Source organism: Hippoglossus stenolepis, chromosome 18, assembly GCF_022539355.2.
Source record: "Hippoglossus stenolepis isolate QCI-W04-F060 chromosome 18, HSTE1.2, whole genome shotgun sequence".
NCBI lineage: Eukaryota > Metazoa > Chordata > Actinopteri > Pleuronectiformes > Pleuronectidae > Hippoglossus > Hippoglossus stenolepis.
The window spans coordinates 4,103,344-4,126,527 of NC_061500.1; the positions used below are offsets into that span (position 1 = coordinate 4,103,344).

Consider the following 23,184-nt stretch of genomic DNA (forward strand, 5'->3'; position numbering starts at 1 on the left):
GTGGCTTTTACTTGCCACACGTAGGGTAACAACACAGTCGTGTTTTTATCTATCTATCTATCAATCTAACCTAGCCTTCACTTTAAACTGCATTTTTACATCCAAGCTGTGTATACGCCAGGTGCTACGGTTTTATTTTATAGTGCAGTTTCCGAACTATTCATCTATTCAATTTGAATTCAATTAAAAACATGTCCTTGTGTGAAGGAGGTCGTGCTGCCACAACTTCTGTGACACTCGTAGGACAATAAAGTTCTGTTTAGATTTCAAGTGCAGCTCAGGCAGCAGCAAACTGAGAAGAAAAAAAACATCCGACATAAGAGTAAACATTTCACTGCTGCCGACACGAACCTGCTTTGAATGTTTATTTGATATTCAGCAGGATTATAGTGCAGCATTTGTGTTATTGGTTTGTTTTGACCTTTTATCCAGGACAACATTTTGATATTTAACTTCTGAACCATGTGGTCCAAAGTGCATAAGGTGCATTATTCTTTTACTTTTTACCATTTCCAATCTCTGTGTGCAGATAGCTGTTAGTAAATATTGACCCGAAACACCTGCAGAGACTCGCTTGTGTTTCTGTGGAGAAACGTTGGACCAGTGAACCGTGAAAGGAAGATGGAGTCTAGGCCCCGAATATCTGCTGTTTACACTGGAAGCCTCAAAATATCGGCTGTTGCCCCCTGATGCTAATTCTTTGTGAGACGATAGCTGATTTTCTCAAATTCAAATCATTTATGTAGAATTAGATGTACAGTCCAGCCTCATGATTTAAATATGCCCCTGCACAAGTGAGTGCTTCGGTTTTGAGGTGGACAACTGTCCTTAGTGATGATTGCCTCTGTTTGTCTGCAGGCGTTTTGGAGGGAGAAGGGATTCTCTGGAGAAATAGTCGCAGGATCCTCCACCGACTGTCCGTTCTGCGTTACCTTCGACGCCACCAGCCCCGGGGGTAACGCTGCTCTGGTGGGCTTCATCGCCGGCCAGCAGGCGTCTCAGTGGAGCTCCAAGGAGGTAATGAAAATACTTCTCTTTTTATATTTATCTATAATTTCAATATCATTTGTATTCTGCTTTTAATTGTCATTCGATATGGTTTAAGGTAAACTCAAATAAAAGGTAAAGTGTGTCCCCCAGTTGCTATTGAACACAAATTCACGGGTCTACGAGATAAACTTTAATTGTGTTCAGCCATAAAATATTCAGTTACTGTTGCAGAACCAACGAGTTGCCTGTAGTGAGACTAAACGTTTTTTTCCAAAACTAAACTATGGAGTCCTGGAGACGAGGTGTTTAAATTCAGATGTGGGCGAGCGTTACGACGCCTCGAGAAAAGATAAGACAACAGTTGAATTTTCAGTGTCCTGGGTGTGTGTGTGTTGTGTTGTGTTAATGTCATGTGTGGAGACAGATGCAACATAATGTGCAGCATCCAGACGATGTTGTTGTGTATAAAAAAAAATGCTCAGGGGCAGCATTATGAAAACTGCATGAGAGATTGTGAACCAGCTGACCTCTGGAACACTGGAGCATATAGAGTGAGAAACAGTGGGGCCCTCCTCCCAGCTGCCAGTAACTCCAAGTACATGTAGACATATATGGTTTAAGTTCTTTTCAATTTCACTTTTTTATTATTACTTTTTAGATCTTTATTATTATTTTTCAGCGGGTATTTGCATAATCGTTTGTTTATCTCTGGGCTTTTAAGTGTCAGTCAGTTGCAGTGAAGCGAAAAACAAGCGTCATAATTGCACATGGAGGAAGGTGGAGGTGGAGAGCCCACTCGCCATAAAATGGAAACTTGTTTATTTCAGGTCTGAGGAGCCTCTTGATTGCTCATGCTCGTCCACATCGTGAATACGCAATCTCATAAGAAATGACTTTTAAAAGGTACCTGACTGGATTATTCTGGATTATAGATTCAACACAGTATGAAGCTTTAAAAGTGAAGGGTCTCTTTTGGCCGTGGGTTAGTTTCCCTTTATGCCTGCATTTCTTTTTCCAATTATTGCTATTAAAACAACACTAGGTCACTGGGAATATTACCCATGAGCCCCTGTTCAGAATTCTTCATATTTAATGTTTCCTGGATGAATAGTGGAGATAAACGCTGTTTTTTTAAATTACTTCTAAGTTTTTAGAACACACTTCTCACAGGAGATCGTGCCTGCACCACCTGCACCATCAAATTAATATAGAAAATAGTAAAAAGCTGCATAATATTGCCGCAATCTTCTTCTCCCTTTCATACTTTTGCACCCCCTCCCTTTCTTTCTCTTCCTTTTCTCTCCCTCTGTGTTGACATTATCATTTAATCCCAGTGCTTTCCCTCCACCTGCAGAAATAAATGAATCCAGCCTTGTCTCTCGTGTTGTTTTGGCATCTCAGCCATTATCCCGGCTTGCCACAAAGCTTTAGACTAGTGCCGCCCCCCCCGCTGTGCTTTGCTGCACAGGGTGCTAAATAATTAACCTCCGCTCGCTACTCCGCTGCTAAACAGAGCAGAACAGTGTTGTTGTGTGTGAGGAAAGTGGACATCAAGGTTACGCTGTTCTGTCCAAGTATGATTCAGCCGTTAATTTTTTTTTAAAAATGTTTGTCTCGAGAAATATTTGACTGTGTTCTCGGTGCGCAGATGGATTTTTCAGTTTTGGTTGAAAGTGGCTCAGAAACAATGAAGGGCACGCTGCCATTCCCTCTGTGTTCCCCCGTCAGGAGTATCAGCTCCAAATGGTCCACAGTGGTTGTGCTGGGAGCAAAGGTAAAGTGACGTGCAGATGAGGATCCGTCAGGACGCTTTACGCTGATCCGTTCCTCTCGGTCCTCGGGCCTCGGCTGCTCTGTGTGTAACTCACCGTGTGTGCTCATACAACCAGGAGCATGTGCTGACCACGCTTGAGTTATTCAAATTGACGACTGCTTCCTGTGTCCAGCTTGGACTGGTTTCTATAGAGTATGGATTCATATCTCAGCAGCTGCTGGTGTGTATATACCTCCACCAAGGAGGGTGCGTTTCCACTGTTCGGGGGGGGGGTCTATATAAAACGGTGGGCCCAATTAACTTTATATAACATGGGGATTCATAGCTTTGGTGAAAGTATTTGCTCTCAGCGTTCCCCTCGAGTTGCAAATGAAATGAAGTGAGTTTAACGAGTACAGGCATCTCCCTTTGTTTTGTTTTCAGGCTGGAGAGAGAAGGGAAGCTGTGGTTTCCAGTCTGGTCAGATACCTGGGTCCCGAGGCTGCGTCTTTCATCCACTACGAAGAAAAAGTAAGTGGCAGCTGTTGGATGTAATAAAACAAATAATCCTGTACCTAAACATTATAGTTTCATATTTACTGATATAACAGAGATTAAAAAAAAAAGACATTTCTACCAGCCTTTATTTTCTATTCCAGCAATTTAATGCAAATCTAGATTGATGCCAGAGTGGACCACAGATGTTTATGACACAATCCATATTTGAAAAAGATCACTAGATATACAGTTTATCTAAATGTCAGAAATATGATGAGCTAAGACGACTGAATCATCCTGGATTAACACTGAATAACACCGATTGCCTGCGAGGGATCAAAACGTGTTCTGGCGAGCTGGGAAACCGCCCTGAGACTTTTTAAATGAAGAATTGCAGAGAGAGAGAGAACATCCACAGAGACACTCATACATAATGCAGACAAGCAAATAAAAAATCATTATTGTAAATCTACTGGGTTATGGGGAGTAGGCGTGTCAAGCCTGCCCAAGGTGAGCAGAGCCAACAGCCTCCGAAGGGAACACAGTCGCCGTTATGAGCAGACATGAGCCACGACCACATTACCGAGACCGTTTTGCATGCAGCTGATATCCCACTTTCTTAAATCATGCTGTGACACACATACAGAATTAGTGCTCAGGTCCATTACATGATGTACAGCACACATTGGCAGCATGAGAAACGGCACATTTATCATCCAGATGTAGGATCTCGGTCCCCGGACGGCTCTTTCTCCGCCGCTGAAAGGAGAGATGGAAAGAAAATTACCCCGAGGAAAGTTGGGGCGGGGGAAGTTGAGGGGGAACATCGTGATTTCACTTTGTTGACTAAGAGACTCGAGGGGAACATCGTTTTATATAGAATACAATAACAGGAACTCTGAGTTTAGTGAAGAGACGTAAAGCAGACGTATTGATGGTATAATGTCTGGCCTGGTTTTAAAGCGGCCCAATGGGCGTCACAGTTTATTTATTTATACACTAATTATATTTGTATATTTTATTTATTTAAGTATGAATTATACAGAAGAGCCAACCCACGTGTAGTTTTTAATTTCTCTTGTGGATCCTGGTGGGGTTTTTTTCTTCCCCGTGACTCGATCGAATCCTCACAATGTCGTCATTTAACTTTTCTGCTTTTTCAGGACTGGGCCGAAGAGGCCTACAGCGGCGGCTGCCCCGTTAACGTCATGGCACCGGGTCTACTAACTTATTACCACCCGAGCCTGAGGAAGCCCTGTGGCAGGTAATCACACAACTGATGACAAATACACTGCAGCAACACACCTCTACGTCTATCTGTAGTCTGAACAGCCTCCTATCCTCCTTGTTCTCCCCAAAACAAATGGTTATGCACAGGGATATAGTTGAGTGCAGCAGCGTGACAGATTCTCTTCTGATATAAATCTTTTTAACGGCTAAAATTTGAGTTTGTAGATTGTATCACTCTGTTTGAGATATGGTCTGTGGTCGGTGGATGTTTTTACTACTTTTACGGCACAAAAACAACAGAACGAGCTCCCGGTGCCTCCGGATCACTGACATGAGTGGTGGGAGTGATTGTGCCTTCGCTGAAACGTATTAGTCCGGTTCCAACAAAATGGCAAGAGGTCGACAGGAGTGGGTGTTCTCCGAGGAAAACGTCCCATAATCCATTTCTAATGGCCGAGCTGAGCGAACACGAGCGAAAGGTGGGGAGGGGGATCCAGGTAATTCATCTCCATAATGGCATTAAGTCCACGGGGAGCAGAAGAAGCTCGTTACATAACATGACTCAAACAGCGGCACGGGGCAGTAGCCCTTATCCATATTCCCATATAGCAAATGGATCCTCAAGGACACGCTGTGACCTTGACACTAATCCGGCACATGTAATGAAGCCAGGTTCCGCGGTTCCTCGGTTGACAAAAACTCTGTATTTAACAGCACAACCCGTTCCAGTGGTGTACAGTGGATTAAGGGATTTCATTCGGAATAGCATGAATCTCAATAATGACCAGTGTGGTTTGTATAATTAGAGTGATTATCCTAGGTGGATATATGCCTGCATGAGTGGGTAGTATGTGAGAGGCCCTCGCTTCTCTATTCTAGACGGGTGAGGGAGAGAGTGGGGAGGGGAGGGGGGGAGAGGGAAGAATCGCTGCCAAGAACTATGAATAAAATTTACCCCTGCGGGTCTGTGCTTTGCTAAGTAAAGGCTCTGAGTGCATTAAACGCAGCAGACGTGCTTTGTAGAAAGCAGAATTTTTTTCAAAAAACAGAGGAAATGCTTGTTGTTGCTGCTCCTCTACGTTGTTCGGATAATTTCCCCCAACCGCGGAGGATTAGTTCATTCAACTTATGACCCAGAAATGCGATAAATTAAAAAAATATCACAGGTTTATACTTCACCACTTAAGAAATGAGAGCGATAATTATATCCCATAACTCTAGTCACAGCACCTAACTCTAATAATTACATGTGGAGCTCTCGGGCTGAGCTCTGTGGGTTCAGCAGTCCATCTCTGGGTGTCGACAGTCAGATTCCTGACCTTTCAGCCATTTCAGGATCAGTTCCTCTTCGGCGTCTCTTTTACAGGAGCGATGGCAACACTGCTCCTCCTCCTGAGAACACTGAGACGACTCCTCAGGGCGTCCTTCGTGTGATCAGGGAAGAAGAGCTAAAACACCTTGATTCTCTTTTCAAAAACTTGATTCTCAGAAACACAGGCTTTCACGTAAGATGTCTACGCCGATTTAAGGTTATGGTTGTCAGGAGAACAAGAAGAGGAGGTGGCTGAGACACTTAACAGATGTGACCATGGTTTGTGTGTATTAACAAAGGGAAGATGGAGCCAATGACTAATACATGAGATGGAGGGAGACTCGGGAAAAAATGTCTGAGTCTCCAAGGTCGAAATAATTATCACAATTCCCCACACTGAGTAGAAGATATACAGACTCAAGAAGAATGGCACTCAGTAGAGAATGTACCTCCGCGAAGGCCAAACAATGCTTCACACGATTGTCTCGCTCATATCGGAGATATCTAAGAAATTAAGAGATCTGTGTGTCATTCCCTGGAAAATCAACAACATGTTAAAGAAAGTGGAAAATAAATTCCTTACCTTGCATCTGCACCAAAATATAACGGTGCCATCCCTCCACCAAGTTCAGTGGAAATTGGTTCGGTAAATTTTGCTTAATCCTGCTCCAATAAAACCTTGAGAATCATTTGCTCTCCTGGTCCGGGCGGCCGGAGATCAGGAAAATCTACAGTTTGCTGCTCACTTTTTTCTCGGTCCGATTTTGGTCCGAAAGTCTCAACTGTCCAAAAGTGTTTGATCTGGGTCGGACTAAATTTCCGTCCGTTGGTCCGAGGAACCTTTCACACGTGTTACTGTGGCTCTGATCAATCTGAAAAGTCAGAACATCTGGACCAAACAAGGTGGGGTTGAAAGGTCAGTGGTAAAAAACATAACGTTGGACTTTTAGCACAGCGGTGACAAGTAATCCTTTCTTGCCCCAAAGCCCTGAAAACCAGACCTAAATAAACCCAACAGGTCAAATCTGATGAGCAGGCACAAACAAGTCCGCTGACTCAGCAACTATCACTGTCGATTAACATGAACAAGCCTTGGGAGGATCCCGTCCTGTCAACACATACAGTGTGATTGTGATATACCCCCCCCCCAACAAAACCAACAGCAAAGGATCTGTTTATACAAGGACAATCCAAATACATATTAATCCTCACTTTCTTTAATCAATAAGACAAAGTGATGGAAAACCTGCGGAGGAGGAAATTTGTCAGATACCTGTGGTGCCATGGGGCAAGTAGATAAAAGGAAAAACGTCCCTCCCAATCTTCTATTAGCATTCACTTGCTGAAACGCAGGGTAAAAGAACCCTGACTTCCCACAGCGAGCACAAACAACCACACAGATCTGCCGGCACACCGGTGGAGATGCAGAGTTTCTAACTATCACAAGCACCAACTCGAAACAGAGAAGAGATCCCAGGAGTCTGCAGAGAGAAAGGTTTACTGGTTTCGTGAAATCATGACAAAAATATAAACAGCAAACTGCAGTCAACCTTTACACCAGGGAATTAAACAAACTTCTGAAGTAGGCGAAGATTGTGATGCGAGGAAGCGTCGGAGGAATTCATCAAGTCAAACTGAACATGCAACTCAATCCGTCAGTTTTCTTATTTTCATATATAGACACAAGGCATTTCATTATATCTTATTACAGGTGACATCCATAGACTGTTAATGAGGGAAGGACGTCACATCTGCACCTTCTCCCGTTGTACGAAATGTGATCTAAAACCTTTTCGTACACAGGTCGGGTGCTGCGATCTTTTGATGACGGTTGAAACAAGAGTCTGCGAAGTAGCGCTCGACCAATCGTGAGTCAATCTCAGCCGTCAGAACAGAAACCATGACAGAAACCATCATCTACGTTTTAATTTCACCTCTGTCCCAGTCACTAACATGGAGGAGGCAGTTATTTTGACCTCTAGATGATTTGGCTTCACCTTTAGGGAGCCGTCATTTCAGCAATAAGGCAACAGCGGTTTATAGAAGGAATAATAATAATAGAAACAGAAAGAAAAAGCCTCATCCCTCCGTTGGTCTGTTGTGCTTTATGTGACAATGAGGAGCAATTTCTTTCCAAACCCATTTTGTTCCTCTCCTATTATATTATTTCATTGAGCCCACTGGGAAATGTGATTAAATTGAGCCCAACAGAAGAGGAGTTTGTACACAGAGGTCAAAACGATGTCCCAGTGGCTCAGAGGGATTCTTTTATCTTTATTCCCAGTTCGGGAGCTTGGATAAATCTCAGACCACCGTATTCACCAGTGTTGCATTAAAGTCACGGCTGCTGTCAGACGAGCAGTGTCGGTTAACGCTTATCTCACAGACACGGGTTTAAACAAGGCGCCAATCAAGTTCCATCGAGGCCACGAGGCGTTCCCTTCAATCTGTCGTCTCACAATGCTGCTGCTCATTTCACTGCTCACCACCACCTGCCGTGCATGCTGCTGTAATAAATGTGTTAACTGATTTCTCTCTCCAACACTTTTTGCATCGTCATTTCTCATTACCACACACGGTGTATGCATTGCTTTCCTTCCACATTATCCTTTGTACATCCTGTGTCTGGGTCTCCTCTGGGTTTATCACGCTCCTCGCTGAGGCACGGCTGTATTCAGCTATTACAGAACATCCCCCCAAACAAATCTTTACAGCTATTTGCTGCAGTATATGCTCATGTATCCTATAAAGTTTTACTCTGTCAGGCAACTGCAGAAAACATTCAGGCAATTTCATTTTTCCAAGACTTTAAAACCCAGTCTTTATCAGTTGGAGTCCAATCATACCTGAAGACCTCTGAATGAATAGGCAGCTGGTGAGCATTACCAACACGTAGCTTGTTGACATGTTGTCAAGAGTCCTCTCAGTCCGAGGTCCCGACCTCTCCGCTGTTCTGCAGATGAAATCTCAAGTTGCATCAAGCTCAACGAAAAAACGTCAGAACAGGAGCCTGTCAGTGTTTATCTGTCCGATCCAATAATTGTTATTACGTTAATTAAGAGTTAATTCAATGTGTCTGACGGTGATACAACACAGCTGCTTCTCACTGGATGCTCCATGAGCTTCTGGGTCCATGTCATGCTTCAAAAATATAAAGTTTATAAACTTCAATTATTGATGTGACACGAATGAAAGTTGAATTGGGAGAACGCCGCCCCCTGACAGTGACACGGAATGATCTGCTGGAAAGACGTGGTGTCACTCGGGTGGAGTTGTTTGAACTAAAGAAACACTTTCACTCGTGCTTGTGCGGCGGCGGCGGCGTTGCCGAGCCGAACTTATCCTCTCGCAGACTATCTTTGACAGGCACTGACGGCAGCATGCAGAGAGCACACACGCCAACAACAGCCTAGTTTAAAGGAGCGTAGCTGCAACACTTGCAGGATAACGCTGCTGTAACAGCATTAATTAATCATCACAGGGTTCCGGACAGATTAAAGGTGGAAAGAGGGAACCCTTCTCCACTCCTGATTGGCTGCCTGGGCTAGGGGCTGGTATGGTTCCAATTGACACTTAAAATATTAAAGTGGGGTGGAATGGTGAGTGCATTCGTTCTGTCAACCGTCACCGAGGTAATTTGAAGCTGGGATTATAAGAGAATAGGCTTTCATGTTAAAACAAATAATGCATAATTGCTTATATACATAATCTATGTATAGTCGTAGGTTGCTGGGGCTTTCTGCTCAGCCAGTGTTCATGTATCGGTGGAAGAAAAATGATTTCTTTCTCCTGATATTTTGTTTTTACATCCTGATCAACTTCTAGCGTTAAAACCTGTTTAAAACTCTTCATCAACTTTCCCAGGCCTTTGAAAAAAAGCTTTCTTACTCACATGTGAATTTAATTTTGAGATCGAGATCGTGAATTAGCCCGTCGAGGACTTTCTAAGCTGTCTCGATCAGCCCAGCCCACAACCTGTTGTTTTTGACTCTATGTATTGATACCAGACCATCAGACAGACTTTCACTGCCTTGTTGTGATGTGTGTCTCCACTGTGCCATGAATAAAACTCAGACTTGCACCTGGAGGTATTTATATTCTTCCACACATCCCAAAACCCCAAGAACATGTTGTGCAGAAGTAGGTGTCAAGTCAATACAGCCTCTTTTCAGTGGGCTGGCTCGTATCTAAAAACACCCAGATGTTATCTTGAGTCACTGGCTAGAGACTAAAAGGAACATGTGAACTTATCTTAACGATCTCTTTGCTTTTAACATCTGCATGTTCCTGCCCTGAGGCATGCAGAATCACAAACGCTGAAAAAGCACAAAGCCTACTTCCCCTCCTCTTTTTGTTTTCTGGGTTATCAGAGAATAATTGGACTAAATAAGAGACTTGATGAAATGACTACTTTCTGAAGAGCACTCTCACCTCCTGGAAGGGGGCCTGTCTATAATCTGGAGAGAGGCGGACTCACTTGACAAGAAGACTGAGCAGAACATAACCTATTCACTCTATTAGAAAATACCATCAGATTTGATGATATCAATCAGTGCTCGCAAGGTGACCAACTTTGGAGCAGACACAAGGAATTCACATAACAGCAATTGCACTTTTGTTCTCACCTTTGCTGCTCCAGCTCTCACCGGGTGGATTGGACCAATTGAAAGACTCCCGTCGAAAGGTTGAACTCCTCGTCTTGGGCTTCGGCTCTGTCGCTCTTTTCCAATCAACGCGGCCACAGAAGCCAGAGGAGAAGCACCTCAATCTGTGATCCAGAACAGTAATCTTTACTTAGAGCTGCACCGGCACTACCGAAAGGAACATTGAGTTTAATTCTTTCACCTAATGCTGCGGGGTGTTTTCCAAAAAAATCAACGGATAATGTTACCTTGTACCATTGGACTCACATTAAGGTTCCTACCTCTTAACTGACTGCAGGGGTTATATGAGGAGCTACAAAATGTTACTCTTCAGTTCCACAGAGCGATCGTGTTTGATTTCGCGTTTCTCGTTTTCAGGTTTCATTTAAAACTTTTTCCAGCCCTAATGATGGTGCTTTTAAATGTGTTACTTGTTCTTGTGTTAAACTTGTGAAGCATGGGAAGGTTAGACGAGGTGACTAAAGCTTCACGCACAAGCAATGACGTAACGCTTCCATTGTTGTATGATGCTAATTCAACAACGTGCCCGGCTTAAAGTAGCTTTCAAAGTAAAGTTGCATCATTCAAAACACCAACATTGGGTTAGCTCAGGTTCTGTGTGGTTCACCTCAAGGTGTCTCTTCAGGTTTGTGCTTTTCTTCCCATGGATTTTGTAGCCGCAGGGCTTCTCTCCCCCCACAAAACTCCTGACACTCACCTTTTCTCTCTTCTTTCCAAAATGAGGCCAAATGTCAGCCGCTTCTGTTGCCGTCATGTTCTTTTCCTCTCGCTCTATAATATTCAATCTCCTGCAGGTGCACAGCATGTAAGTGGTGGAGCTAAAGTCCAGTCTGGCCCCGTTGTTCGGACATCACCAGGAAGACTAATCAAGTGTGCAGGAAGAAACTGTCCAGTTACAATTATACTGTTGTTAAAAAGTAATTTTATCCATTCTTTTGAAAGTAGACAGGTCTTTCTTTTTCTGCACCTTAGTCATGGAAAGCTATTGGTAGTCAGTTTTTTTCCGCTCCCATGGAACAGAGAGGAAGTGAATGGAGAGTTGTACTGTGACTGTGTTCTTCTGAGTAACCCCTCCATGCTCGAGCAGCCTGATTTCTCGAGCACGTACTTGCTTTCACAGAGACACGGAATATCTAAGCCTACAGAGACTTGTTAAAGGGCAAAACTACTGTATCAGTTCATCAGAGTGATCTCATGTGCCCCGTAAAACGTACAAAGCAACTGAATGTTAATGGCTTAGGACACTGTGTTAATGCACCGAAAGTGATTTAATTACTCCAGCAGAGAATTAAAATAAACGCCTTTTCTAAGGGGCGACATTAAAGCCCGGTGCTCGGAAACGTGGCTCACGGATGATCTCGTTTTTTTTCACAGGATCCATTGGGCCGGCACGGAAACAGCCACCCAGTGGTGTGGGTACATGAGCGGCGCGGTGCAGTCTGGTCATCGAGCTGCTCTGGAGGTGCTGTCTGCACTCTGCCCCTCGAGCCCGACACCGGAGGAGTAGCAAGCAGAGCTGCACATTCAAAACTGTCCTGCAGAGCAAACACCATCATCCAGTCTCACGTACCTGTCTGGGAGTCTGTCGGCTGTTCTCTCTGCTGTTCTCTCGCTGTCTCAGTCTCAAAATGCACTTGATATATTTTCAACAACAAATTGTAACATGTTCCTATTGTAAAAGAATTCATGTCATGTGATCGGTTTCGATTTAGACAGATTAATTAACTGCGTTACTCGGGCTGTGTAAAGATGGCTTTTCAGATTACAGATTTAAATGCTTATTAATTAATTACATTTGATTACAGTAACTGTGGTATTGTCTAACAAATTGAAGTATATATCAATGCTAAATGTGCAGATTAGATTAAATGTGATCTTTATTCATTAATCTGTTTAATCGAACAATTTGTTTTTACAAAACTAGAATAAAACCCGAGGAAGTCAGTGATTTAAAAACCTTAAGGAGCTTAACTTGCGTTTTTTCATTTCATCTTTTAAAATATTGTAATGTACTCACGCCAAATAATAAAGAAAAGGGAAACACCGTGTTTTAAATCAATTCGAGTTTGCACTTTAACCAGCACTTTATCTCATTCGCCATTCTACATATTTAATATTGAATAACTTGCATTAAGGTTGTGCACGTGAGCTTTAGAGCTTCAGAGCGATCATGTTGTGTGTAAACCAGTTTGCCAACCAGGGGAAATGGGGGCTTTCACATTGTCGGCCTCGCATTGTTTCCCAGAGAGCCGTAAAACCTTCTCGAGAGGCTTGGAGCCGAGCCACACGTGCGTTTTGTGCTCCCACAAAACCACCCAACGTTCAATCCACTGAGCGTACGATGGATGAAGCCGTCACACAATAATAACCTCCCCCCCCCCGGAGGAAGTGATTTAATCGCTATCACTTGATTGCACAGTTGATTGAAAGGAGTTCGTCAGCCCCCGTGTCTCCTGCAGAGAGAGCAGCTCCGACGCCTGCTGACCATCGGATGGTAAAGTCTCTGTCTCCATTGGCGCCGTGGTTTGCTATTTGTCTTTGTTATCACCAGCTTGCACTGAATCAACTGGCCTGTTCCCCCTTGTTTTATTTAAACCTTTCCGGGGCCGACTCAAGGCCGACAACCTGTCTCTAAACACAGCGAGTCTTTCTGCTCCATTTGGTCCCTGATTTGGTCGTTTGGTTGACACTCAAAAGGTTAATGTGTTTTCGTGTGGATGCGAGATTCTGAGCTCATTTTGTGTAATAAATTAAAGCCATACACCGGAAGATCTAGTTGCTTTTTCCCCCGACCTGACCCGACTTTGAATAAAACAGATGGGTGCGCTATCTCAGGGACATCACAGTGCTAAGATTTCTTCTCATGGTATATGTCATCACCAGCTTAAGGCGCGTATGCGGTAACGTACCATCTGGGGGTTTGGGCATCTTGCCTTGTCACTTGCTTTTCCCCCAGTCAATGCAGCGCTTGGATTCCAGGGTTAATGCATGATCGTTGTGAGAGATGAGCATTTAATTCAGTCTGCTGAATCCGAGGTTAAATAAACCACCACTACAAACGGTGAAGCTTGTGACGACGAGCTGCACAGTGCAAGGGAGCGAGAGAAGGAAAACAGCCGATCCTTTTGAGATTTAATCATTTTTGTTGAGCAAGTCAATGTCAGATTTCACCAGCGTCCACTTAATAAATTATGAAGCTTTACTCAGAAATATTTTTTTACAAGCTGTTCAAATAATTTCACGGTAATAAAATAAGATTCAGATTCTCCTGATTTGATTTAAAATCCAGAATCTGTCGAGTTTGATTCGATGAGATTCTCGATGATTCAGTTAAATCAGACCAACGTGTGCAAAACAGTTTAATATTTAAAAACCTGCAAATACAAGAGCATCATTATTATGCATGTTAAAAAAGATGAAGCTGGACTGTTGGTAGCAGATTCTTCGTTTACACACAGACATCAACTTTAATGATCAGGCTGAGCACAGACAGTCTCCTCACTTATTCATGTGCAGTTTGTGTTGACACGATGTCAGCGGGATGTTTGTCTGTGGTGCTAGTTCCCAGTCAGGGGTCGACTTGATGAAGTAAAACTCCCAGACACTGTCCTCCTGACGCCGCCTCTCGGAGCCGGAGATCAGATCAGATCTTCAAACTGACACAATCTGAGCCCAGATGTGTGTGAGCAGAGTCATTTTTCAGTCAACCCCCTCCCACAGATCCCAATCTCTAGATCTGTTATGAGATAGACGTAAGTCACCTAATCCTCCTGTTAAAGTGCGACTCATTTAGACTCTCAAGTGTTTATGCAGATTACAGAACTGACAACGTGATCATCGTCATCATGTCACAGTTCATTTTGGCTTAGGAATAAAACTGTGTTCAAGATAAAACGTTCTTTGAGTTAAAAATGAGCACTTCCTTTTACGTAAGAGGATCTTCGTCGCCATGGTAACACGGATAAACTCTTTGTTCAATGTTAAGGAAGGTTCATGGATCTTTTTGTGCACTTTATATATATTTGTATTTTCCTTCCTTGCCTTATACTTTAATTTCTCTGCAAAATAGTGAATTATTTTTAAAATCTTTTAATCTTTGTTATTTTCATGTCAAGGAGAGTCGCAGAAAAGCATTTCACTGCACCTCGTACTGTGTATGTGAGAAATAAGATTTGAATTTGGATGAGAGATAAAGCTTTGATCGATCAATGTCCGGTGTTGTGTTGACCCCCCGTCCAAGCCTACGCTTTAAACCTTCATCCCACCTGACTTCATAATTACTGCAGCCACTAGAGATCACATAGCAATAAAATGTAACTGCAAGCTGTGACAAGGTGCTTACATTTACATATTTTAATATACACACGTATCCTAATGCAGGGGAAATAATATTCCATAACAAAACCAAACAAAAATATGCAACGGAGAAAAAACAGCTCTGCATCTGTGACCATCAAACTCTCCCCTGCTCTGCACTGTGTGTGTGTGTGTGTGTGTGTGTGTGTGTGTGTGTGTGTGTGTGTGTGTGTGTGTGTGTGTGTGTGTGTGTGAATCTTGTGCCAATTGTTTCCCTTCAAATATCCGATAAAAGATTTCCGGTAATGATTCAAAGTAATGTTGCTGCAATTACTGCAGCCTCTGTAAACACCTGTCGTAGGACTTGCCTCAGTGTTTCCCCCCCGGGCAACAACATCAACTTTAAAAATTCATACATTGCAGTACAGTGAAACCAGTGTATGTGACTGTAAACAGCCATTTTCTCAGGTTTAAACCAGCTTCTTTCTTTAAGCAGTCGCACTTACTATCACACACTATGTGCATACTGTGTTATCTCGACACACAGGAGCACAATTACAATCCAATCCAATCCAGCAACCACGGATTAAATACTTCCCTTTGCAAAGTTTCCTTATTTTAAATCGTGTCAGCGAGGGGTTGATTCAACAGTGGTAATTATGTTTCTACTGCATTTCGCTCCATTGTCATGCAAATAACAAATCAAGTGCCTCTCAGTTAATGTTGGCGAAGGTTGTCTCCTGGCCTCTGCTCCTCTTTCAGCCGTCTGCAGCACAGTTTCTGATTTCTGAGTCTGTTTTGAAAACTTAATGAGTCATTTGTGCGGCTGTATTTTTCAGATGTGATGCACTTCAAGGTCTGCCGTCGATTCAGCAGGTTTGTGTCAAGTGTTCAAGAATGGGCTTTATGCAGTGAAGCAACAAGCAGGTGTGACGGGCAGGTGGCACATTGAATTTCCTCAGTGGTATTCAGGTCCCATCTCAGATCACTGCCCCCCCATTCAACTAGAAGTCTAGTACATACTCAGAGAGTTCATACCTGCACCAAGGCTGTAAATACCACTGTATCACCACATTGAATGTTGAGATCGAAGCAATATCAGATTTTCTAAAATGCTTAAAAAAGCTGAAAGGGATGTTATAGTTTGCGAATCCACTTCAGAATTTAATGGGCTCTTTTGTGGGTAATTTCCCACCTATCAAGGTTCAGCACATTTTGAGCAATCCTGCAGACAGACACACAAACAAAGGAGGAAAAAATAAGTATTTGACAAAACATTATTCAGCACATTAAAAGTAATTTTATGTGGATTTGCAGGGTTTTCCTTAGCAATATTAGGTTTGGAAATGTTGACATTCCATCTTGAATGTTAATCTACCCACTGTACTTTTTTTGCTCATGCTTTAATTAATGTATTTTGAAGAAAATATTGGACAGTTCACAGATTCAACACAGTCAACATGGTGGTCTGTGCTCTTTCTTGTAGATAGAACTGCAAGAACCAGAAAGACAAAGTGGTTTGAACTCTATCACTTGATTGCACTGTTGATTGAGAGGATTCTTCTCAGTCCCCGTTTCAATTCCCTGGAGAGGATCCCCACACTCACCGATCATTGAACGGCACTCGGGGGCCAAGGCTCACTATTTGTCTTTGTTATCACCAGCCTGCACTGGATCAGACGCCTGCTCTTTTCTTCAGGCTCGTCCAGGCTGAATCAAGGCCAGCAATCCAACGACTACATACACAGCGCAGAGTCGGTGCCAGAACGAATCTGACAGACGGGTTTCCACTCAGGTTTGCACAAATGCATGTGTAACAAGGTGCACAGATATCCTGAGAGGATGATGCACAGGCAGAACAATACCACCACACCAGAACTAACATTCATGAATACAACACTGCTCTTCAACAGATCCACCATTCTGCCCCAAGGGCAGTGACAAGGCTGACGACGAGCAGGAGAGCACACAGATGTGGATGTGAGAGATGCACGTAAAAGAAAATCCGTGAAGCACCACGTCCAGTGAAAATAGACTTTGTGCACCATTACAACAGCTGAAGGCGATGAGGGTTTGTGATGAGCTGTGGGAGGACGACATCTTTCCAGTTGTTAGTGCACTTTACGATAAGTTGTCCGCTGAAGGCCAGCTGTTCTAACTGTCCCTCTGTCAGTCCAGGAAAAAGAACGCATGCTTGGATTCAGTGAAGAACCTTTCTGCCCTCGGGGGCTACGACAGTAACTGCTGGGAGAACAAGATGCACCAGCATCTGTCTTGATAGTTATTTCAGTCTCAGTCCTGAAAACCCTATTCTTTCAAATCAGATTATGTCTGAATGTTGATCTTGGTAAATCTGTATTTTTGGTTAAATTGTCCCGAGCACAGACCCGAGGACCCAGAGATGGACGAGTGACAACTCCTCTTTACTCAACTTTTGTCCTGGAATCATTACACTTCTACCCATGTTGATTTTACTACTATTTACTATTCAGATACAGGGTAAACTGTTTTATTATACGTATTAGAATTCTTGGTTCGATGATTTAGGAACAACTCTAAAATCTACTGTAACAGGCTGTTACATCTATTTTATGGGCTACCCCAGTTGTGCAGTCACTGGATTTAATCCTGGGTCTAATTTATCCTTAATATGCCCCCGTAGGAGACACAGCCCAGTGATTTCATTGTGGAAAATAGGCTACCAGCTCCGTCTCCTAAAACCATTTGGATTTTTAGCACTTAATCAATTGTATGAAATTCCCTGGTAAACTGAAGAGAGCGGAGCTGCTCAGGGAGAAAACCTGACCTCACCGTGGTCTTCATTTGTCTGACTGGCTCCCAGTTGGACTCTGCGCTGACTGGGGAGTCTCTGCTGCCTGTTTTGAAGCCTTTAACTGGACTGGATGTCCGAGACCAGTCAGGTCAGCTAATAGAGGGCTCATAGTAATTCCACAGGGAGCTCGAGCTTTTGAGGTTTTAGGCCTGAGAAGCCCTCAGGGAAATCTGGAAGAGTCAATTTCCTCTTCTGCTTTCTTAAGCCACTTGACAAGGCTGTGAATATGTGAATGTGTTCATGTTTGCATTGTGCATTGTGCATTGTGCATGTATGATGCCTTGTTTTGCAGTTCTAGTGAATCGTTTGTATTCAGCTCATTAATTTTACAGCATTGTGATCGCCCATGGTTGTTTTCAACTTTTATTTATTAATAAACTTGGCTTTATTTGGGCCGAGCAACAAAGCTAAATATTTATGTGTTTTAATGCATATTTTAATAATTACAGAAGATAATAGACTTTACATCTTTATGTTTTATGGGAGAAAAGATCCAAAAGACTAAGTTTATCTAAATTATTTTTATTCGGGAAGGAGTTGTTTGAGAGTAAAGATGCTATTTCCATTTGCTCTGTGCAGGTTACGGTGCAGTTAATCAGTGTTGGTGTTGAATCTTGTTCAGATGAATTTTCCTGCTGCACTGCTACAAAAGTGACTTTGGCAGGAATCCACTCTTAAAGAAAATCCTTCACCCGATGTCCCGTCCAGCGACGAAGAGAGGAGGAGGTGAGCTGATTGTAAAAAGTTGTTTGTCTGCATTGTACAATAAACAGAATGAAAGAGAAAATAGGGAGCAATGCAGCATTGAGCTGTGATGCTAATGAGGCTGGAAAAGGAAATTCAGATGCTCGATGAACAGCTTGTTAGTGGCAAGTCTGCTGAATAGAATTATATTGAATTATTGAATTAAATCATGCTTCGCCTCATTGAAACCAAACCATTTGTATTTGTCCTCTTTCAAGGGCCAAGTCCAGTTAAATGACAAATACAAAAATGAACTTATTATGTGCACAACGCTTTCTATTTCCGATTCTGGCTCATTATCAGACTGCATCTGTGCCAACAACAAGGTGCAACAACAAAGACAACAAGACAGAGAAACCCTTCAGGCCCTGGTCCTGCACGGGGCTGTGGCCCTGGGGTGAGGTGAGGACATGGGGACATAAAATATGTCCTGCAGGCTTATCCCGTTTCCAAGCTTGATACCATCTAACCTTTAAGATAAGTAATTATTGTGATCATCAGTACTAAAGTTACTGGTGCATATGTCATGTAATCATTTAGAAATGAAACTCAAATTGTGAACACGTATAATATTCCAGACCCGGGCTATTTTGCTTTAATGTGGCTTATTAGACGAGAAGTACCGTAGATCAGAACATTTTAAACGAGTAAAGGTCAATTAGATTAGATTTTTATCTGAAACCAGTAATTGGGTATGGATCTATACATTTATGGCCTGGAATCCTTTCCTTTTCACACGGCCCCCCCATCATTAGAGGGACCTTATCATGAATGAGCCGCAGTCCAAAGCCCAAAGAACCATTAGGGAATATTGTTTGGACAAACTGTACCAGAGGTCTCTCGTTAAAATCATTGCACGTCTAAATAAAGAAGGTAATTCTACCTTCAGCTAAATAAAAGAAATCCTTGATGGATCCAAATTGACCAAGAAACAGAATGAAGCCTTTCACAAACATCTCGAGTGTTGTGCACTGATTTCAAGCAGCACTTTTCTCGCCTTTCTGCATCAGTCTGTACTTCCTTCTAAAAAAAAAAACCCCTTCTGACAATTATTACTATTATTGAGGAAGTCTCTTGAGATATTATTTGCCGAGGCTGAAATGGGTTTCTGTTTGGATCAGGGACAGATGCAGCTAACGTGAGGACGCCTGCACTCTCGCAGGGTTAAGGTTCATGGATTCAGCTCCAACAGCTCCAGATCAAATTTAAAGCTGCTTCACAGAACCAAAAAAGATCCAGACTCGCGTTATATCGTCAGTTTGAACCAGAATCAGAAAGTATAAAGAACTTGGGCCTGTTCTCAACACCTGAATTTCCCTGAGATTGATTTATCGTCAGCTGAGAGGCCAGAGATCACTGCTGCTCTTCAACAAGGGACGATTCTTCTTCTGTAATGTGCATGGCTCCGTTTCATCAATGTGTCGTTAGCTTGATGTTGTTGTGTGTGCAGGATTCTTATTTGTACTCTCATGGTATAGTTTTATCTCAGGTTCTGCCTTTGTATCCGTATTGATTATGAGTTAATATCCTGTGGATGAGCTGATGTGTAGTTCGGTCGAGTGCATCGTGATGCTCTTACGGTTTTTTATTGACAGATTCTCATGTTTGTGCGTTATGGGCCAAATTAGTTTTGATGCTTGTTGTTTTCTTTTCTTTTTGGTCCAAACTCAAACCCGCTGCTGTTTTGCTCCACAGCCCATTCACGCAATTATTTCCCCGTATTATGAGCTTCAAGGGAAAACCAATATGTCTCATATAGACTCTGTATTCAGGTAAATATTAGAAAACAATTTCACCTCAAAGCAAAGGTCTTATGAGGCAACTTCCTATGATACACGGTCATATTGCTCAGCTCCCGTTCAGGGCTTTATTCTGCAATCAAGACCAAACCTTAAGCTCCATGTCCTGGTACTGATGTCATCTGCTGCTTATCAGGGCTACAAGGTTTTTCATAAAAAGAGACATTCTGCTCCAAGGCAGGACTTTCTCAGATTTTAATATCTAGGCCTGGTGCTTCATATCAGAGGGATTATCCAATTTAGATTCTCTCCATTCCTGATGGGACAGATAGTAGGTTTCTACAAAGGTTGGGGGATTAGCTGTTGAGTGGAGGAGAAGGTGAACGTCACCAAATATCAACATACTCCACATTTCCTGAAATAAATCACTTTCTTATGAATGAGATTAATTTAATTCAGCCCCTTCTCAATGTCCTGATTCTTAATATGTTCGTTTTGGAATTTTTCTAAACCAACCTTGTGGGAAGAAGACATCGCTTTATGTTATCGTACGTCAAAAAGAAAACGCTTGTTTGGATCCATGGACTTCAGACAAAGATGGATGATGCATCTACACTTTCACCCACCTTTCAGAAATGAAGCCAAAAAACTTCTGGTTATTAATGCTGCCATCTTGTGCCAATTAGGCCATTTGAATGCAAAGTATGTGCGGTGACGATTGAAGGATCGGGCCAAGGTAGCGAGGTTTTATGGATATAATCTGTTGACCGTATTACTCAGTTTTTATAGAATCAATTAACTAATTAAAACCAAACTTCCCAGCACCACAACACTTCCAGAACTACTAAAAATAACAGGAGCCATCATTGGGTAAAACCTATTAAACATTTATTTGGACTTTTAAATTTGGTCCCATCTACTCACATGGAGTGGTTTATTACCCACACTGCAGCCAGCCACCAGGAGGCGATCAAGACACTCTGGCTTCAGGCTGCAGATGTGAAAACTTTTGACTTTGAAAACTTCTTTCCTTGAAGGTTGAAACGCGGCTCGGGCTTCACGCTCAGAATCAATGATTCATGGTCAAAAAAAGTAAACACTTCCTTCGTTGCCATGGCATTGTTTGCTCATCCTGATTGAAGGTTTGAAAAAAGGAGGCGAAGGAGGAAAGTATCAGACCAGCAGTTGGCGATGATGCTGTCGGAGATGATCTCCACGGGAGCAGATGGCTGAAGCAGATGATCTGTTGAACACCACTTCTGGTGGTGGGTTGAAAAAAAGCAGCGATTTTCCTGCTTTGAAACAAGTGGCGCCGACGTAACAGACTCGCCGTTTGTCCACTGATGGAGTTCGGTGTTTTAACTCACTTCTCCCAGGCAGCCATTGACTAATTGCTCCAGACGCCGCGGTAGATGTTGTGTGAGCCCCCCCCCCCCGCTGAGCTGAACTTCAGGTTTTTGAGATTACGAGGGCTTGAGTGATTAGGAGTCATTCCTCGAGAGGCACAGACATCGCTGAATGGCTCCTGAATGAAACTTTGCATCGGAGTGTCAAACGTAATTAACACGCCTTACATAAAAGAGTGATTCAGCGGTGAGTCAGCCGCTGTGAGGTTAGGCAAAGTTATCAGTGGCAAATTTGTTTGAAGGGAATTAGGAAGAAGAGGAGGAGGAACACGGGAATCAAACGACTTGTTATGCAGTTCTCTTTCATGCTTTGCCAGTCATAAAAATTATTCTAAGGGATAAAACAATATACATCAAGGCTCAGAAGGGGATGCTGATTATCTTTGCTGTTTCTTCTCGCTCCGACAGGATCGCGCTCTGTATAATGTCTCAGTCTTGTCAGGTTTGAAATGTTCCTCTGCTGCATTTTGTTTATCATGTGCAACAACGTCTGACCTCTCCCAAGTCGCCGTGAAGTCACGAAAACTCTTTCTTTCCATTTTGTTTCTACATCGTTATCCATAATCATGCTCGGCCTGTTTGTGCATTTCTTTTCTCCTGGCACTCTATCATTCCGGTCCGAGCTGAGTGAGGAAGACGTCATGTGAAAGTTACGATGTTTACGATGCCACAGCAGCGGCTTGATAAATCTTAGATGGGTGTGTTTTGCTTATGGTTGAACATCATCCCGGCGGCCCCTCTCGTGGAAGCGTTAAAGAGAGCCAACTGTTTGGACTCGGGTCAGCGGGGAACCCAAACTGGATGAATTATGCATGGTGTCTGCTCTCGGGCACACAGGCCTGTCTGTGCTGTCGATGGACCTGCAGCAGACTGAGTTACAGAGATCAACAGCAGCAGATATGAAGCAGGGAGACAGAAAAACAGCAGTAAAGAAGGATGAAGCTCAGAGGTATATGCATAACATGGATGAGGTTTTTTTAATCTTTATTCAAGAGCGTGGCCTTTCAGTTTGAGGGACGGACTTATCGATTTAATTGCTGAGATTTCTTTTGTTTGAAATAGCCCCTGATTGTGCTTGTGCTCAAACTTTGCGCTTACACTCGGATATTTTGCTGTTTGGACACATTTCCTGCGCTTCAGCTCTTCTCTGGATTTGTTTTGTTCGGCACTTGGATTTTTTTTGTGCATTAATCATCTATCCGTCATTTAGGTTTGCAGTTGTGTTATAAAATGGAGGCCTCACAGTTAGTCAGAGCCCAAGGAGGTTTTTTTAAAACTCCAAAACTAATTGTTAAAAAGCATCATTATGCAACTTTTTAACCTTCATATGGCAGCTTCAAAATCATTTTGAAGAATGGTGCCTGTCATTCTCACCCCCACTCTCCAAACGCCTGTTCTTGTGCTGTGTAAATTTGGTGAGTGGGTAAGTGAGTCAGCGTTTTTCAGGCCCCGCAAGTACCAGAGTCATAGTGAACTTTAGATCAGTTAAAGAGTCTTCGAATACGTAAAGAAAAACAGCGTTCGTCTGTCATATATTAAACAAGGAGACTTAAAATACCAAGATTTCAAAATGGAGTTTGGTGTGTTTGTGTACAGCTCTTCTGGTTCAGGAAGCCGGGGACCACAAGGGACCTTTTCAAGGTAAAAGGATAAAAACCTCCTACTGCAAATTTAAAGCTCAGGTTGGTGCTCCACGGAAAGACAACTGATAAATCCCAC

The 23,184-nt window shown here is 42.8% G+C and overlaps 1 protein-coding gene across 1 annotated transcript in view; it reads left to right on the forward strand.

Annotated features, from left to right (window-relative positions):
- Positions 1–12,931, forward strand: part of si:ch211-127i16.2 (probable flavin-containing monoamine oxidase A) — a 31,443-nt gene extending 18,512 nt beyond the window's left edge. Inside the window, 5 exon segments of the mRNA XM_035184596.2 lie at positions 859–1,017; positions 3,188–3,274; positions 4,405–4,505; positions 11,822–12,013; positions 12,907–12,931. Of these exon segments, the coding sequence (XP_035040487.2) occupies positions 859–1,017; positions 3,188–3,274; positions 4,405–4,505; positions 11,822–12,013; positions 12,907–12,931 (564 nt within the window).
- Positions 12,932–23,184: the final 10,253 nt, after the last annotated feature.